Source organism: Bubalus kerabau, chromosome 18 (genome assembly GCF_029407905.1).
Source record: "Bubalus kerabau isolate K-KA32 ecotype Philippines breed swamp buffalo chromosome 18, PCC_UOA_SB_1v2, whole genome shotgun sequence".
Lineage (NCBI taxonomy): Eukaryota > Metazoa > Chordata > Mammalia > Artiodactyla > Bovidae > Bubalus > Bubalus kerabau.
In genome coordinates this window covers 6,535,349-6,553,720 of record NC_073641.1, presented here as the reverse complement: position 1 = coordinate 6,553,720, position 18,372 = coordinate 6,535,349, and the positions used below count along the sequence as shown (strand labels likewise).

Sequence of the window (18,372 nt, the reverse complement as noted above, 5' to 3'; positions counted from 1 at the left end):
AACAAACAGAGAGAACAATATACTGGAAGGAATCAATAGCAGAATAACTGAGGCACAAAGACGGATAAGTGACCTGGAGAACAGAATGGTGGAAACCACTGCCCCAGAACAGAGTATATAAAAAAGAATGGAAAAAAAAAAAAATGAGGACAGCCAAGGAGACCTCTGGAACAACATTAAACGCATCAACTTTTGTGTTATAGAAATCCTGGAAGGAGAAGAAACAGAAAGGACCTGAGAAAATATATGAAGAAATAACAGATGAAAACTTCCCTAACATGGGAAAGCAAATAGCAAACCAAGTCCAGGAAGCAGAGAGTTTTGGGCAGGAAACACCGAAGGAGGAACACACAGAGACAGACAGTAATCAAAAATGATGAAAATTAGAGACAAAGACAAAATATTAAAAGCAATAAGCAAAAAACGACAAATAACATACAAGGGAACTCCCATCAGGTTATCAGTTGATTTCTCAACAGAAACCCAACAAGCCAGAAGGGAATGGCATGGTATATTTAAAGTGAAGAAAGGGAAGAACCTACAACTACAAATACTCTACCCAACAAGACTCTTGTTCAGATTTGATGAGAAATCAAAAAATTTTCAGACAAGCAAAAGTTAAGAGAATTCATCACCAAAAAAATAGCTTTACAACAAATACTAAAGGAACCCCTGTAGGCAGGAAACACAAGAGAAGAAAAAGACCTACACAAAATAAACCCAAAACAATTAAGAAAATGATAATAGAATCATAGGTATTGATAATTACCTTAACTGTAAATGGATTTAGTGTACCAACCAAAATCATAGACTGGCTGAGTGGATGAGAACATGTTCACGTATGCACCACCTGCCACTTCACTCTACTTAACCTCCCAATTGTATGTAATGATTTTATATTGTTAGGTTAATCATGTTCCCATTATGGCTTGCAATCGTAATTATCTTTTGTTTTTTTGTCTGGGTATTGATTGTGAAAACTGATAAACATCTTTTACTATTGTGATTATGTAACTATCATTCACTTAATACCATTTGTATCATGATTGGTCAACTGAAAATAATAGAATTCTATATCATTAAAAATACCATTTAATAGAAAAACCTGAGTCTACTTTTAAAAATCCAGATGCATAACAGGATTTCTTTGAAATTTTTTGAAAAACACAAATGCCCAGGTATTGTTATTCTTCTCCAAAGCTCCAGAAGCATTTCTAATGAGCAGCCATGTTTAAAAACAACTGGACTAAATGAAAAAACATCATGCTGTACACTTAAATATATACAATTTAACTTTGTTAATTATACCTCAATAAAGCTGGAAAAAAGATAAATGTAAAGATATACATATATACAGAGAGTATAGATTAGAAAGATTTAAGAAACATTAACCAAACCAAACACAAGGCAATGTATGAACCTTGTCGTTATTGTTTTGAACATATCACAGAAAAATACATTTTTTTTTAGAAAATTGGAGGAATTTGGACACCAAGTGGGTGTTTGATGATAATAAGAGATTATTTTTTAGGCGTAATGATGGCATTGGGACTATGCTAAAAAGAATACTTGGTTTTAGTCACACTGAAGTATTTACATAAATACTGAATTATTTACAGATATAATGAATGTCTATATTAAATAATCTAGAGTGAGTGAGTTGGAGAGTGGAGGAGGTATGGACAAACAAGGTTGACCAGATGTTGACAGTTCTCAAAGCAGGGTGATGGGAATGTGTGTATGGGGGTTATAGTTTCCTTCTCCTTTTCGATATTTGAAATTTTTTAATAATAAAAACTTTATTAAAAAAATAAAAGCCAGAGATCTGGACGCCCAGTCTTTGATATTGGCTCTGATGGATCCGAACGCTGTTACAGGGCAAATGTAACTTGTTTTGGGGCTGAGTGTGGTCAGTGAGTTTGCAACCTCTAATTGAGATGGCAGGAAGAAGGACATCTGAGCAGAGGCTGCAGGAGGGCAGGCAGAAACCAGGAGCTCAACAACTTCCCTGGTGGTCCAGTGGTTAAGAACCCACTTTCCAAGGCCGGGGACTTGGCTTTGATCCCTGGTCGGGAAACTACTAAGCCAATGCCGTGTAAGTACTGAGCCACTGCGCCCTGGAGCCTCTGCAGGCCCGTGCAGCTAGAGAGCCTACACAGCTAGAGAAGTCCGTGTGCCACTATGAAGACACAGCACAGTGGGGAAAAAGCCAGTGGCTCAGTCTGTCTGGGACTGGGAAGGAGACCTGGGGGACATGGAGACAGCCGTGCAACCTTGGCTGAGACAGCTAACCTCTCTGGGTCTGTTTCCTCATGTGTAAAAAGCTGCCACCTCATAGCTGTTGCTTCACTGCAATAACACGTAAAAAGCCCAGGAGGGTGCTGGCCGCCTCTGGGGTCCCCAGCTTCCCAAATGCACCATGCGGACACCTTCAACTTAGGACCTGAAGCTCCTGGTGTTAGTGACAGAACAACATCGATACCTGAATGGCCCTTTGGAGCTGACTAGGTATTTTCAAACCCATCCACTCTCACACCTCCCCTGCTTTACCCCTCATCACAGCACTTACCACCCACTGAAGTGCTTTTTGGTTTGCACACTGCCTGCCCTCCTCCACTAGAATGGAAGCCCCACCAGTGCAGGAACACTGCCCACCTAGCCCAGGCATGCCCAGAGCCGACAGCCCACGCCGGAACACAGCAGTGCTCCATGGAAGTGTTTGAATGAATGAATGTGTAACAGCTCATTTAATCATCACAAAGACTTTGTGGAGTGAATGGGGTCATATTATTATTATCATCACACCCTCAGCCCAAAGATTTAAAGACTGAGGTTAAGATGGCTCGAGTGACCTGGAGACCTTTGCTTGGCCAAGAGAGGGTAGGGCAAGGAGGCACACTTGGGTTCAGGGCTGCCAATCCCACCGTCTTCTCACCACCCACTCCTTCCATGCTGGGGAGAAGAGTAGCTCCTTCCTCAACCAGCCAGGCGGGGCTCCAAACCTCAGGGAGCCTGAAACCCCCACTCAAGATTCTCAGCAAGAACTGCCAGGTACCTAGATGCTGGTCATGAGCTTGCCAGGGGTCTGGGGAGGGAGGGCGAGTGGGTGCACAGCTCCACCATCCAGTTTCCAGGGAGGAAGGGGATGGTGGGATGGGGAACAGGCGAGAGGGGACCAGGCAGGGTCTCCTACCTTGTTGATGCTGAACTGCCCCTCAAAGCGGCAGCCCACCCCGTTGTTCAGCGGGATCTTCATCGAGTTGTCGATGTGCCCCACTTCATGCCTGCCCATCTCATCCTGGATGTCAAGCCCAACCACTGCAGGGGACAAGGAGAAAAGAGTCACGAACACCTAGAGAAACAGGGACCCCTCATGCATCCACTGGATGGCCAGGCAGGGCCCCCAGCCATCCAGGAGCTCACAGTCTAGAGTCACAGAGAGGAGGAGACAGGGACGGCTGGAGCCAGAGAGAGGCGGCACACAGTGTTCCTGTCCCCCGCCACGACCACCGCCAGCAAGAGAGTCGGGGGGTGCAGGGGTGAGGACTCTGCTAGCTTCGAGGCTGCAGGGGGGCGGCGGAGGGCCAAGCTTAGAAAGTGTCTTAATCCTGGTCTGGCCTTTTCCCAGCTTGCAACCTTGGCTAAGGCACTTCACCTCTCATGTCTTCGTTTCCTTCCCTGTGAATGGGGAGTGGGGTGGGGGGAGGGATAATAATTAAAGCTTCCTTGGAGAATCACAAGGATCAGATAATTAGTATGTGTTAAAAATGCTTACAATGGGGCCTAGTGCTCAGTAGGTGCAAGTACCTTACGGACGTCAGCACTTACTAAGTCTCAGACGGTCTCTGCGTTCCCTGGGCATCATTCAGGGTCAGGCAGTCATTCATTCACAACTCACACCTTCCTTTACCCAGTGCCTGTTCCTGCCCTCTAGGAGAATGGGCACTTTTCTGAGTTCCCAGGTTAAAGGGGAGACCTGGGGCCTGGAGTCCTGGTCCTGGCTCCAATGTGACTCTCCATCACCTACTATGACTCAGCTTCCCAATCTGCAAAATGGGCAGGCTCAGACCAATTGTATTCCCTGAGATGGTCTAAGTAGCAAGCCCAGGATCCGTGTAAACTATGGAGATGCAGAGATCGCCTTGAGAGGAAAGCTAAGAAAGCAGGTTGTGATACAGAGAAAGAGCTGCTGGAAGCAATTTTCAGTGAGCTGACTATAAAAAGGAAAAAGGGGAAGAACCCTGCATTCCTCAATGGGGGACGGAAGGACAAGAGGGCTCATCCATAGAAGGGAGTGTGATGCGCTATTAAAAATGATGCTCCCGGGTCTGCAGTATGTGGGAAATGCTGATGTCGTAATGTTCAGATTAAAGGAAACGCAAGCAGGTTTCCGTTTGATTCAGCAGTTCCACCCCCAGGGAGCTCATTCCGCAGACACACACGCATTGAGACGTGATGCAAGGCTCCGGCCAACCTGGTTGGAAATCATGATGATGGGAAGCAACCCAACTGCCCACCAACGGGGGACTGGTCAATGGCACAGCCCCCTCTAGGACGCTGTGCAGCGGGTGCAAGGGAAAAACTCAATCCATATGTGGAGAGAGGCAGCCTGAGCTCTGGGGGTGTCCTGTCCTGTCTGGGGTTCCTGGCTCTGCCCCTACTGGCCACAGCACCTTGAGCAAGTTAGCTAACCTCTCTGTGCCTCCGTTGCTTGCTCTATCCTAGTTAAAACAGAACTGACTATGGGCTAGACCCTCTTCCAAGTGCCTTTTCCATGAAAAAACACCCTCTGAACACCCCTGTGGGGAAGATATTATCATCAGACCCACCCTATACTGGGGGACACTGAGGCACAGAGAGGTTAAGTAACTCACCTTTGATCTCACAGCTAACAAACAATGGCACTTAGACATAAACCCACAGAGTCTGGATCCAGACGCTGGCCTCTCTGCGAGAACACCTCATCTTAGTGCACTCACACAACCAAGCGATTCGGGACACGGCCTGGCCCCGAGTAAGGGCTGAATCAACAGCAGCTGTGCTTATTATTTTACCAATATCATGAGTAATATAAGAAGAGCCCCAAGATACAAACGGAAAAAAAACAAGAAATCTCAGAAAGGTCCCCTGTAGTCTGGTCCCAATTATGTTAAAAAAAAAAAAACCACCACCACCAAACATGACCTATGTCTGCAGACAGACAGACAGACACACAGGGGTGGGAGGAGCGGGTCCCAGCTGCTGACAGAGGATTCCTCCAGGTGGCTGGCTTGTGGAATGAACTTACTTCTTTTACTTTTTTTTAATGTTACTTCTGTATTTTGAACTCATTACCTTTTTTAAAAAAGTATCCCTGTTATTAGTTGTGTAACAGAAAAATATTATTTCTGAAAGCAGGATATGAGATTGCACAGGCAGCATGATCTCAGCCATGTTTAGAAGCGCAGGGACGGGAAGGCCAGCGGGATGGAGCGGCGTCAAATGTCAACTGATGCTGTCATCGGGGGTGGAATTATGGGCGATTTCTTCTTTCTCTGCTGCTCCAGATTTTCCAAAGGTACGATGATGAGCATGCATTTTTTTTTCTATAACACAAATCTGAAGTTCCTTAAAGGAAAGTCTGAGTGTGGGGCTCTGGCGGGGTGGGGAAGGCCCCGTGGGTCAGCACAACCAGCAGCTTGAGGCCACTCAGCCCCTCCTGGGCTGGAACCCAGCCTAGAACCACCTCTCCTCCCACCCCTGCCCTGCTGGTCCCAGTCCTCGGCCTAAGAATTTCCTTGTTCCAGAGACATGGCCAACTCCCTAATGAGAAGCTGCCAGACCAAGTATTTTTCTGAGAGAAAGAGAAAAAATAAAAATAAAACCAACCCATTTCAACAGGTTCCCTGGCTCGGGGCCCACTGTGGGTTCAACACTGTGATGTAATTCTCACCAAAAGCAATAACAGGGTTGAATCTCTCCCTATCTCAGACCCACCCAACGGTCTGCCCTTCAGGAGGAAGGGAGGGAGTGGGAGGAGGAGGAGGGTCTGCACAGGGTCAGCGCCAGGCTGGGCAGAGGGGCAGCTGGAAACCCAGCCTGCTCATGAACAGATCTAGGAACCAGTTTCTCAGAGCCTCCAACAACAAGCCAGAGACAGCACCATGCTGGGCTTTCCTGGGGGCGAGTGGTAAAGAATCTGCCTGCCAACGCAGGGGACGCGGGTTCAGTCCTTGGTCTGGGAGGATCCCACGCGCCGAGGGACAGTTAAAGCCCGGGCGCCTCAACTACTGAGCCTGTGCGCCTAGAGCCTGTGCTCTAAAACGGGAGAAGCCACTGCCATGAGAAGCCTGCGCACCGCAGCTAGAAAGAAGCCCCGCTGGCCACAAGCAGACGGAACCCGAGCGCTGCAGTGAAGGTCCAGCACAGCCATAAATACATAATATATATATTTTAAAAGAGATAGCACTCTGCCTGTTTTACAGTTGACGAAATGAGGCCAGGAGGGGTCACCTTAGCCAGGGCCACACAGTTTCAGCAAGCAAAGGAGCTAGAATCTGATCCCTAAACCAGAATCCCAAAGAGCTTTGTTTTATACAGGTAATTCATTCTCTTGGTTTTGAAACAAATTTTTTTTTAAAGTGCTCACTTTGACAGCACATATACTAGAGAAACAAACAAAAGCCACAAAAGCGCCCCCCACCCCGCCCCCCCACAGACACATAAAGGAGTGCACAGTAAAAGGGGATTTTCCCATGGCTAATAACTCTGCGCTCACCCTGTTCCAGGTGACTCCTCCTGGGTAGCTGAAGGTCTCCATGCCTGGGATTGCCCGGGAGGTTACATGGCCTCCCCGCACACTACTCTGTAGCCATCAGCCAAGGCCATGGATAACAACAGGCCAGCCCCCTTGCTACCAGGAGGGACAAACCACGATGTCATTCACACACCACAGCTCCCGGTGGGATCAGGCTGCCATCAGACATCTGCTGAACACACACCTCTGCCTGTTGTCTCGCCTCCCTCATGCCCTTACAGGTTCCTCCTGGGAGCCCTCCCTCACTCAATCACTTACGAAACATCTAGGCTTTGCTTCTTGGGAACTTGACCTCAGAGACACCCTACCCCTACCTCAACCTGGCTACTCTCTAGAGGTAAATCGTTGGCAGTTTCTTAAATATAGTTTTTTAATTCCCACGTGCACGACATCCTCCCCATGAAAAGTAGGCAGGGAGAGATTCCTGCTGCTCCTTATTTGCAGCTTGCCATCCACCTAATGTCCTGACTTATCTCACCACTTCTACACACACAGCACTGTCTACAGGTGGCGTCTTGAGGAGCAGAGGGGTGCTGGGAATACTCACATTCGCAGTGCAAATTGGGGAGACTGATGTTCAGGCTGACGTCAATCTTGCCCCCGCTGTCCTTGTCCGGGTCATCGACGTACAGCTCGTTCACGCTACGGGAGACAAGTACGGGAGCCTTGATGAGACGGGGGGACCCATCCTGGCTGCAGGGGACAGCCAGGGACACTTCACTTGGTGACCATGGCTCTGATAACCTGGACTCCCAGCTGGGGGAAGCCTGGGCCTGCCCGGGCACAGGGGAGCCGGGCTCCCATCTCCATATGTGGTTGTGGCTTAGTTGCAAAGTCATGTCCAACTCTTGTGACCCCATGGATCAGAGCCCACCAGGCTCCTCTGTCCATGGGGTTTTCCAGGCAAGAATAGTGGAGTGGATTGCCATTTCCTTCTCCAGAGGATTTTCCTGACCCAGGGACCAAACCCGGGTCTCCTGTGCTGCAGGCAGTCTCCTGCATTGCAGGTGGATTATTTGCCGAGAGAACCACCTTGGGAATTACAACCCATCTCCATGGCATTCTCCAAATTTGGGCCTCACCACTCAGAAGGAGGGGAGGGGGACTGGACAGGATGGTGGAAAGAGCATGGCTTTCGGAGTCAGACGATTCATTTCCACTTGTGATCCTGCCACTTCTTTATGGAACTCAGGTAGATAACTTCACCTCTGTGAACCCATCGATTAAATGGGGGTACCCCACCCACTGTTCATGGGGTGTCCTGAAAAACGAGACCATATTAGGGATCAGGGCCTGACACCAACAGGCACACAGGTCCAGACTCCCTCCTCCTCGAGCTCCCCTGACTCTCTCAAGTGGGGCAGTCTCTGGGTGCCCATCCTCTCCCCAGCTCTCACAAGGCCCTGGGCCAGGCATCACATCCAAGACATGACTAGCACATAGATCTCTTTCCTGTGTCTGCTGTTACAAACTATCACAAACCTAATGGGCTAACAAAACACACATTTATTCTCTTCTACTTTTGGAGGTCAGAAGTCTGAGATGGGTCTGTGGGGCTGTACTCCTTCCGGGGAAAACCCGTTTCCAGCTTCCAGAGGCCTCGGCTCCTGGCTCCTTCCTCCACCTTCCGAGCCAGCCACAGGGGTGCTCTTCTCTCTGATCTCCTCTGTCCCTCTTGTGAGGACTCTCATGATTCCATCCACCCGATAACCCAAGATCATCTCCGATCTCCCGACCCTTGACATAATCACATCTGTAAAGTTCCTTTTACCTTTGTAAGGTAACATACTTGCTGCTTTCGGGGACAGGGACCTGGGTGTCTGGGTGGGGCGGGGAGGCAGTGTGGGGCAGGTCGCTCCATGGACAGCTAGGCCACCTTGCTGTCGGGGACAACAGCACCACATTGGGACCTGCTGGCAAGATGCTAAGTGTTCAGTGTGCGCTGACCTATTTGATCACCAGCTGCTCTTTTATTAACAAATATTTACTTGCTGATTTGGCTGCACCAGGTCCTAGGTGCAGCACTTGGGATATTTGATCTTGGTTGCAGCAAGTGGGATCTTTATCTGTGGCATGAGAAATCTTAGTTGCGGCATGTGGGATCTAGTTCCCTGACCAGGGGTTGAACCTGGGTGCCCTGCACTGGAAGCATGAAGTCTTAGCCACTGAACCCTTAAGGAAAATCCTTCAACCAATACTTTTTGAACATGTACTGAGAGAGTGAGGAATCGGATAGACAAGGTCCCTGCCTTCATTTATGACATTTGCTCCCTGGAATAAAAGCTATGACAACCTAGACAGCGTATTAAAAAGCCAATTTGCCAACAAAAGCCCACATAGTCAAAGCTATGATTTTTCCAGTAGTCATGTACAGTTGGGAGAGTTGGACCATAAAGAAGGCTGAGTGCCGAAGAACTGATGCTCTCAAACTGTGGTGCTGGAGAAGACTCTTGGGAGTCCCTCGGACAGCAAGGAGATCAAACCAGTCAATCCTAAAGGAAATCAACCCTGAATATTCATTGGAAGAACTGATGCTGAAGCTCCAATACTTTGGCCACCTGATCCAAAGGACCCTGGATGTTGGGAAAGATCGAGGGCAGGAGGAGAAGGGGGTGACAGAGGATGAGATGGCTGGATGGCATAACCAACTCAATGGACATTAGTTTGAGCAAATTTCGGGAGACAGTGAGGGACACAGACTGGCATGCTGCAGTCTGTGGGGTCGCAAAGAGTCAGACACGACTTAGTAACTGAATAACCAACAACTGCCTTCACTGAGCTGAGACACTGTTTGCCTCCTAAATAAACACGTCACCCCAACTATGATGACTGCTTTGATGGAAAGCTTCTGGGTGCTGCGGGGAGACTCACAGGGTGATGGACCCCTGGGGAGAGTGAGCTGGGAAGGTGTCTGAGATGAGAGATGAGGTCTGAAGGATGAGGAGGCTGTCCTGGCAAAGAGGGAGGGAGAGTCGTTGGGACAGCCTGTGCAGAACCCTGGAAGCAGGGAGGGCAGGGGTCATTTGGGGAAATGCATGAAGGTTGCCATGGCTGCAAGGCAAAGGGAAATGGGCGTGATGCAGTCAGAGAAGGGGCAGAGGCCAGGTTAGGCGGGCACGAGGATACAGGAGGCCTTCACACTGATCCCAAGCACAGCAGTGTGGTCTGGCTGGCACAGGATCCCTCGGGCAGATTCAAGGATGGCCCAGGGGGTCCCTGTGCACCAGGAAGACCTAGGAGGCTGCTGTTGTGGTCAGAGGTGGCAGCCTGGACCCAGTGTCCAGGAAGATGGAGAGGAGGGAGAGATGCAGCGTACAGGGTGCAGAGCAGCCAGGACTCGCCAACGGACAGGGCATGGGGATGGGTGGACGGAGGCCTGTTAGCAGATGGCCGTGTTTCTTTCTGGAACCACGTGTTAGGCTGGGAGCCCCTGAAAGAGGGAGCCCAGGACTACTGGGGAAGGAAAAACACCAAATTCCATACGGCTGTGCCGAGCTCAAGGTGACTTGGAGACATCCTCGATGACTTCCTGAGTGGACACCAGGCGGCTGTGGCTGAAGCCCACCTCTGATTCCCAGGTCACTCCCCACAGGGAGAGAGCACCAACTCCAGAGACCAGCCTAATGGACAGTGCGTGAGGCAGCCAGGCTGTGGTTATTTTAAACATAAAGTCAGGTCCTGTGGGTCCTCTCCACAGGCTGTAACATAAAGGACTGTTGGCTCCAAACAGCTGGACTCTAAAGCCTTGTGAATGATCACTTCTTTGGGAAAGAATGAGTCAAAGGGACTTCATTTTTACTAAGACCCTGTCTTTGTGTCCCTAGCTCCTGGTGCAATGTCACGATGTTCAATTAACAAGAAAAGGTAGGCTCGGAAAGATACCTGGGGCCTGTTTCCTAGGGAGCCACAAGGATGTGCTCAGAGATGAGGGAGCGACAGGCCTGGCTTAGCCTTCAGATGGCTGGGCCTGCAGCCCATGAAGCCAGGAAAGGCCCAAACAGGTCTATACACGTTCATGTAATCCCATCTGCTCCTGGGAAATATCCTGATCTCCATTTCATTCTCTTTTTTGGCCATGTCACGCAGCATGTGGGATCTTAGTTCCCTGACCCGTGCCCCTTGAAGTGGAAGTGTGGAGTCCTAACCACTGGACCACCAGGGGGTCCTTGATCTCCATTCCAGAACCAGGAAACTGAGGCTCAGAGAAGGTGAGCCCCTTCCCCAATGAGTCGGTCAAGGTGGAGCCCCAACTCAGGCCTGCCTTCCGCCAGGCTCTCCAGGGCTCACACTGCCTCCCCTCCCTCCCGCCCTCAGCATCCAGGGTCAAGGGCGAAACTGAAGGGGGCCCTGGCCCTCTGAAGCCACCGGGCATGAGAGAGGGCACGGGGCTGGGCTTGGCCCGCATAAGCGATCAGGAGGAACAAGTGAGCCAGTGGCAGGGGAGCGATCAGGACCACAGGAGCTTATGAGCCAAATGCTCCTTCTCAAGCCCTCAGTGCCCCATTTCTATAATTCGCAGCCCCACAGGGTTGCTGAGTAATAAGGTCGCTGGGTGATTAAGAGAACGTCACAGAGGGAGAGCCCCCTGCTTCCCTTCCCAGCTGCGTAAGACTCTTCCTTTAAGCTACTCCCCGCTCCTACCTGGGAGGCGGGGCCCCTGCACGTCGCTGAGGGCCTGTGGGATGATGTCACCCCCTGGCAATCCTCCGGAGGTGACCTCAGTGCAGAGTGAGGTGCAGCCCAGGTGTGGCGCCAAGGTGAGCTCACCCCCGAGGCTCTGGGAGGCCTCTCCCGGGGACTGAAGTGCCGCCCCTGGACAAACTGGCCAAAGGACTGGGGAGGGGCTGGGAAACTCACTGGCCTGAGAGCTGGGGGCCAGCCTGGTTACATAAGGCTGGGGCTGGCTGCTCCCAGGCGCCTTCTGGAAGGGCCCAGGGCTGCAGGATAAACATGGTTCAATCACCTGTCCGCCCGCCCGATGAGGTCAACACAGCCACCTTCCACGTCCCGGGAAAACGTTCCAGGGACCCTGGGCTCCTGCCATGCCTGCCAGTGCCGCGGGCCCGCCCCCAGCACCACTCACGGGTGCCTGCCCAGCCGAGCTAACCGCTACCGGCTGGACTGACTCTGACAGGCCAACCGAGGCTAGAAATCGGCCCACTGTATGTTACACACGTACCTTAAGAAAAAGGAGGAGAAAGGAAAGGGGAGGGAGAAAAGGAGAAAGGGGGCTGGTGGTTCCAGCGACTTCACAGGCGTGTGTGAAGATCGGTGCAAAGCTGCGGGCTGCCCTGGGCCAGGGGTGTGCGTCACTCCTCTGTGTCTCAGGGGCTAGCACAAAGCACAGGCCCTGCCGGGCAAAGAGAGCGAGACTGCGCGACAGACCTCCAGGCTCCCGGGTTCAGCTCCTAGCTCTGCCACCCACGGGCTGGCTGACCTCCTACAGGGGGCTTTCCCTTCTTCACCTGCTGTTTTCCCAGACGGAAAATGGGGACACAACCTCAGAAAATCATACACGCCCAGTGACTGTCCGCTACGCTTACTGTTATTACCATAACGTTTACTGAGTTCAAAGTCCCAGGAACAGGGGCAGAGTCCACTTAACAGCCTTGCTGTGAGGAATAAACGTGTGTACAAGACGCTTGGCAGTCCCTGATACATTCTGTGGTGCTCAGTCGCTCAGTGGGGTCCAATTCTCAGACCCCATGGACTGTAACCCGCCAGGCCCCTCTGCCTATGAAATTTTCCAGACAAGAATACTAGAGTGGGTTGCCATGTCCTACCCGAGGGGATCTTCCCGACCCAGGGATCTAACCCACATCTCCTACCCTGGTGGGTGGATTCTTTACCACTGACACATCTGGGAAGTCCTGGTATATTATAAGGCCCACACAAAAGCTGGCCTTGCTAATCCAAGGAGACGTCCCAGTTCTGGGCACCCAGCTGGTGCCAGGCACTATGCTGGGGCCTTTCACACATATTAGTTCGTTTAATACTCATGGCACACCACCATTTAGTTACTGTTCTGTTTTCACAAGGATGAAACTGGGCTCAGAGGCAGATAAAAGACTGGCCAAGATCACACAGCTGGGAAACCAGAGACGCAGAATCGGAAGCTGGAGCCACTGGTACCCAGAGCCATGCTCTTTCCACCGCATTCCACTGGATGGGACAGGATCAGTGAAATACCGAGAGGCAGGTGGCTCCCAGGAGGCCTGTGATGCAGGGGCCACCATCTTCCTGATGAACTCCAGACGCCCAGCCCACCTCACCCCACCCCTGGCCCAAGCACCTACCGGGCATGGAGGTGTAAGGGGTCCACTCCCTTTGTGCCCCTCCCTTTGTCATCTCTACCCTTCACCCCTTGGTGGGCTGCAGCATCTGCTCCCCACCCCCAGCCCCCACCCCAGACAAGGGCTCCCTGAACCAGTAGCAGAAAGTGCATGCTCACGACCTCTGTTGGGGTAAGGCACATTCCAGATGGAGGATGCCAGACAGCATGGGGGTCAGTGAGCAGCGGCCACGTAGGGAGAGAGAAAGAGAGGGATTGGGGAGGTATAGGCAGGGGAGGGTAGGTGGAATGTAACAGGGGGCCTTGAAATTCTAGGCTGAGGCATGAGTCCGATGACATCTACGGAAAGCAATTTTATTTGCTTTTAGTAGAGTACTTGAATACTTCGGATTCCTGCCCAAAGTCACTGACCTCCATGCTTAATCATTTGATTTAATGGAAACTTACACAGCAGTGAGGCTCGTGGTAAGGGCCTGAGGTGGGAGTGGTAAGAGAGGGATGAGGTTATGCAGGCAAGCTTTCTGGGACCGAGTTTGAAATCCTGACAATTCCAGGGGCAAGTGAGTCCATCTGTGACCTACTAGGCGGATGTCCAGAAAGCATCTTTTTCCAGCCACCTAGTCCTGCCCCCGCCCCTTTCCCCACAGCCACTGCCCTGGGACCCTCAGCCCCTCTGTCCTGGGTCATCGTCCAGCCTCCCCTCACCAGGCCTTGGCCTCCAGGGTCACCTCATCCCACACCCATCTTTGCAAGAGGTGATCTTTCTGAGGCACGAACCTGATCCCATCAGTCTGCTCAGAAGCCTTCAGGCTTCCCGCTGCTCCTCCACGTGGTGACCTTGGCTCTCTACCCAGCTTGGGCTCCCAATCCAGACCTCAGAGTGGGTAACCTGGGCTCCTAAGGAGCCATTCAGCCCCTCCTCCTGGCTAAGCTACTGGCCACCCCACTCTGGGCCTGTGGGTGAGGATAATGCCCAATTAATTCAGGGGAATGCCCAAGCTCCAACTTGGTGGGCAAGGGCCTCCTGCCTGTGCAGCCCCCTCCCCCTAGAATGGTGCATCCAAGTCTCTCAGGGAACTACTCCTACCAGAAAACAGGAGTTCCCTTGTCCTTGGGGCTCCAAAATGCTCTGAACAGGAAAGGGCAGGATAGGGGGGCCTGGTACCAAGTCTAGGCTTTGCCCTCAGACAGGCCTAGGCCTGATTCTTGCTCAGATGGCTCACTAACCAACCTCGCTGTGGTTTTAGCCTCCTGGTGCCTCAGTTTCCCCAGCTATAAAGTCAGGCTGATGCCAACAGCAGTGCCTGGCACCAGGGGTTCTGCGACCATTAAGAGACGAGCATTGTAAAGTGCTGACGTAGGTGGCCAGCACATGGTCACCCGCTATAAATCAAAACTGGAAAGTACAATGAGTTGTATTAAGCTATAAACGATCAGTGGAGAGATCCAGTGACCATATTTTTAATTATAAATCCTCATCAAGTTAATAACGGAGAAGAGCCAGAGCCTGGGCAGTCAAAGGCCGGAATGTACTGTGGCAATGTCCTCTGAGGATGGGGTGCCATTCCCCTGCGAACACGGAGCCTCCCGGCACCCTGCAGGGCCACTTTCCCATGGATAATTAACGGCCGGGTCAAAGTCCAACCACGCGGACAAACAGGTCTCCCTCTCACCGGGCTGGGTCAGAATAGCCTCTTATGTCACTGAGAACCACAGGCCAGTGCTGGAGCGATGTTGATCCACCAGCGGTGACCTCATCTCCTCGGGTTACAATTTCACGGTGGGGGGGGGGGGAGACCGATCCACGGTAGTCACCAAACTGCCAGGGAGGGCCAGCCATCCCGAAAAGGAAAAGAACTGTGACCCACAGTCCTTCCTGGACCAGCAGCGCTTCCTGGGGGCCAGGGGTGATCAGAGAAGCTTCTGAGAGAGGAAGGACCCCGAGGCACAACTCCTACTCCTCTGGAATGTTCCGTGGAGTCCTCGCCCCTGAGGACGCCCTCTAGGCAGCTCCTGCTCCTTGGTCACGAGGCCGCAGAGAGAAAGGAGGCATCAAGGTAACTGCATCATCATGGACGGAGCCTCTGGCCCCACAGGCCTCTCCTCTCACCCCCTTGCCCTCCCTCTCTCCCCGCGGGGAAGTGCTCATCAGCCCAGAGCCGGACACAAGGCAAGCACCCAGTGAACGGCCCCTGTGTTTGGATTCTGCCCTGCACCCCTCAAGTTTCTTCCTCTCCAGGAAGGTGGTGGGGCCAGAGTGTCCAGAATGCCCCCAGGAGCCAAGAAGAGGACGTCCTGGAAAGGGGAACGGGCCAGAGCAGCGGGGACACACCATGCTCCTGGGGAAGGCGTGGGCCCCGCCCTGGTAAGCGGGCAAGCTGGCCGGCTGGCACGCGGCCGCAGGCTCCTCCTGCCGCGGTCACCGGCTCTGACATTCAAACGCACCTGCTGGGTGCTCCCTCGGCGCCCTGCCTCACTATGGGCGAAGCGGACGATCAGCTGAAGGAACTGCCCCTCAGGACTTTGGCAGAAGGCGAGGGAGGCCCCTTCTTAAGTCAGGAAAGGACAAAGAAACGAACACTCACAAGAGCACTCGTTACACACACTGCTTTTTACTGTTACACAGGGAAGAAATATGAAATGAATAAAGGTCTGAAGTGATATTAAAGTATATAAGGCTCTATGTTAAGGTCCTTGTAGGTAAATAATCTTGTTAAAATCTCACAAAACACCACATACCTTCCTTATCTCCCATCCTGCTTTTTCTTCAGAGCCCTACCACTGCCCGACACATTCCATTTTTTTTGCCTGCTGACCGTCTGTGTCAGTGCCTGCATCTTTGGCTCCTCTTGAGCATGCAGCACAGGAGTGAGTCAGGCAGACCTGACCCCAGACTTCTGGGGTCAGGACCAAGGGTGATCCGCACGAACCTACGGCAGCGCGCAGCGGCCACCGGCTCCACGCTCTGCTCTCCCTGTTTGCTCGCTTTGCTCTATCCACCCCAGCTCTCTATACATACACTGGGTAACTCCTGCCTCGGGGCCTTTGCACTTGCCAGTGTCCCTGCCTGGAATACGTAAAGCCTTGCACCTGGCACCTGGGACATGGTCAGGGCTCCCTCCTCGTAGCTGCCACGTGGGGATCCCTTCTCACCTCATCTAGAACATGAGTAGTCTGCACAGAAGCCCCCCTCCCAGGGAGTGGGGTGTGCCTGGGAGAGACCACCAGGTGCCTGGCACACAGTAGGTCCTTAGTAACGCCAGCAGGTCTCAATTTCTGGCTGCTCTCCCTGCTTCTACCTCCAAATCACAATGCGATGACCTGTGAAATATCCAGTGACCCAAATGTGCGTACTTGACTAAGAGAGAGTCCATTCTGGGGGGAACAAAGTCCTCTGTCTGACCCTTGTCTGGTCAAGGGGTTGTGTCTTAGGAAGCAGACAAACCTCCTCAGACCTGGAAGGGTGCCTTGATTCTGGTGTACCCTCCCTTGTTTGGCCAGCAACACTGGGACCCAGAGAGGGGTGGCACCTTGTCCAAGGTCACAGAGCAGGTAGTAACTGGGCAGAGGCCTGACCCTGGATCTCCCAAGGCCTTGTCCAGTGTTCTTTCTACTGCTCCATGTGGGCTTTGGTATCATCAGGGCTACAAACAGGATCCAAGGAATAAGGAAGACAAAGTCTCCTACGTCAGAGGAGGACAGAAAGCTATTTTCAGAAGCGAATTGTGGTGGCTGGGTGGGGGAGAGGCAGGACCGTGGGCAGGGCCCCCCGCCTCTCTGAGCCTCAGTTTCCTCCTCTGTAAAGAGGGGACAACTGCGTCCCAGGGCCGTCTGAAGATGAAAGGCGGCATGGCTGCACAGCTACGCTTCCTGCTTCCTATTGTCTTGTGGCTGACGGAGAGGCACAGGAAACCAAGAAATTCCATGAGTGAAAAAGAATTCCAGTGTTGGACAGGGGAGTGGGTGGCCACAGCCCAGCCCCGTGATGACTTTCAGGGTTGTAAACATGGAAATGAAGAGGTCTGGAAGACAGAGGTGAAGGCAGGAAGCTTCTGGGTCTAATTCATCTTGGAGGGGCATCTGATGAGGCCCTGACTGAATAATTCCAGTGGCATTCGATGTTATACAGGCCCCAGAGGATTTACTGGGTTATCTAGACAACAGATGATTCTAGGAATCCAGGATGCATTCAGAATGCGTCAATCTCTGCCAGGAAGCCCACGCGGACTCCTCACCCAGTGTGGGCTCAGGACAGGGAGGGGACGTGGTGCAGGGGCTGCCCTCTGATGTCAGAACCTCGCCTCCACTTGGGTAGAAAGCTGCCCTCTTTTTTTCCTCTGAATTCTTCCAGCTCTAACATCAAATGACCCTGTGATGACTCAGAGGGAAAAAAGCCCACTGGCCAAACACAGAGACGGCAAACATGAGCAAATGATTTCTGCTCCTCTGCGGACCCAGGAGGCGCCATCCGGACCCCAGAAGGCAACCAAAGTTTTCTCTTCGGCTTCAACAAAGCGACGTTAGTTTTAGCTCTAGCTTTAAAACCCTTTAGGAAACAGAGGAGGAACTGATGCCGCAGGCTTTGAAACTGGGAGGCGGAAGGTTCGGAGGTTTCTCTCCTCTGTCAAACCCCGCCCTCTTCTTGTCTGGGGTCCCCGGAACCTCTGGAATGGCCCACCCAGGGGGGGATATAACTTACATTTCTGTCGTTATGAATCCAGTGAGCTCCGAGAGGAAGAGGAAGAGGATGAAGAGGCAGCAGCAGACAGAGACTGAAAGAAACGACACAGACGCCCAGTTAAGGGGTGGTGGGCACTGACAGGAGGAGGCTGGCCCCCTGCCCTCAGACGGACCCCCCCAAAAGCCCCTTCCACCTCTTGGCCTGCACGTGAAGCAGCCTCACTCCCACAAAGGGAGACCACCTCTGGCTGATCTGACCTGCCCGTGTGGACAGAGCCCCAGGTTTGGTCAGATCCTTCGAGGCAGCGGCCCGGAACCATTCCGGCGCCAGTGACTGATTTCACAGAAGACAATTTTTCCATGGAGGGGGATGGGTGGGAGTGGAGAGATGGGCCAGGCAGTCATGAGAGAGGTGGGGGGCAACGGACGACACCTCCTTCCTCACCCGCCGCTTCCTTCCTGCTGTGCAGCCTGGTTTCCTACGGGCCAAGGACCAGTGCCAGTCCTCGGAGGGGCCAGCCCAGCTTCTCCCCACAGGAACATTTTAACATAGACATCAGTCACAAAATGACATCTGCATCAATGGCCCACAGATGTGTTCTGT

At 52.2% G+C, this 18,372-nt stretch overlaps 1 protein-coding gene across 2 annotated transcripts in view; it reads right to left on the bottom strand.

The window, feature by feature from the left end:
- ERGIC1 (endoplasmic reticulum-golgi intermediate compartment 1) overlaps nt 1-18,372 on the bottom strand; it is a 115,964-nt gene that overhangs the window by 36,794 nt on the left and 60,798 nt on the right. For both annotated transcript variants that reach the window (XM_055554711.1, XM_055554712.1), the window contains exons 3-5: nt 17,788-17,860; nt 7,344-7,438; nt 3,194-3,318 (exon numbers count right to left, since the gene is read on the bottom strand). In XM_055554711.1, coding sequence (XP_055410686.1) covers nt 3,194-3,318; nt 7,344-7,438; nt 17,788-17,860 — 293 coding nt within the window. The remainder of the gene's footprint in view (nt 1-3,193; nt 3,319-7,343; nt 7,439-17,787; nt 17,861-18,372) is intronic.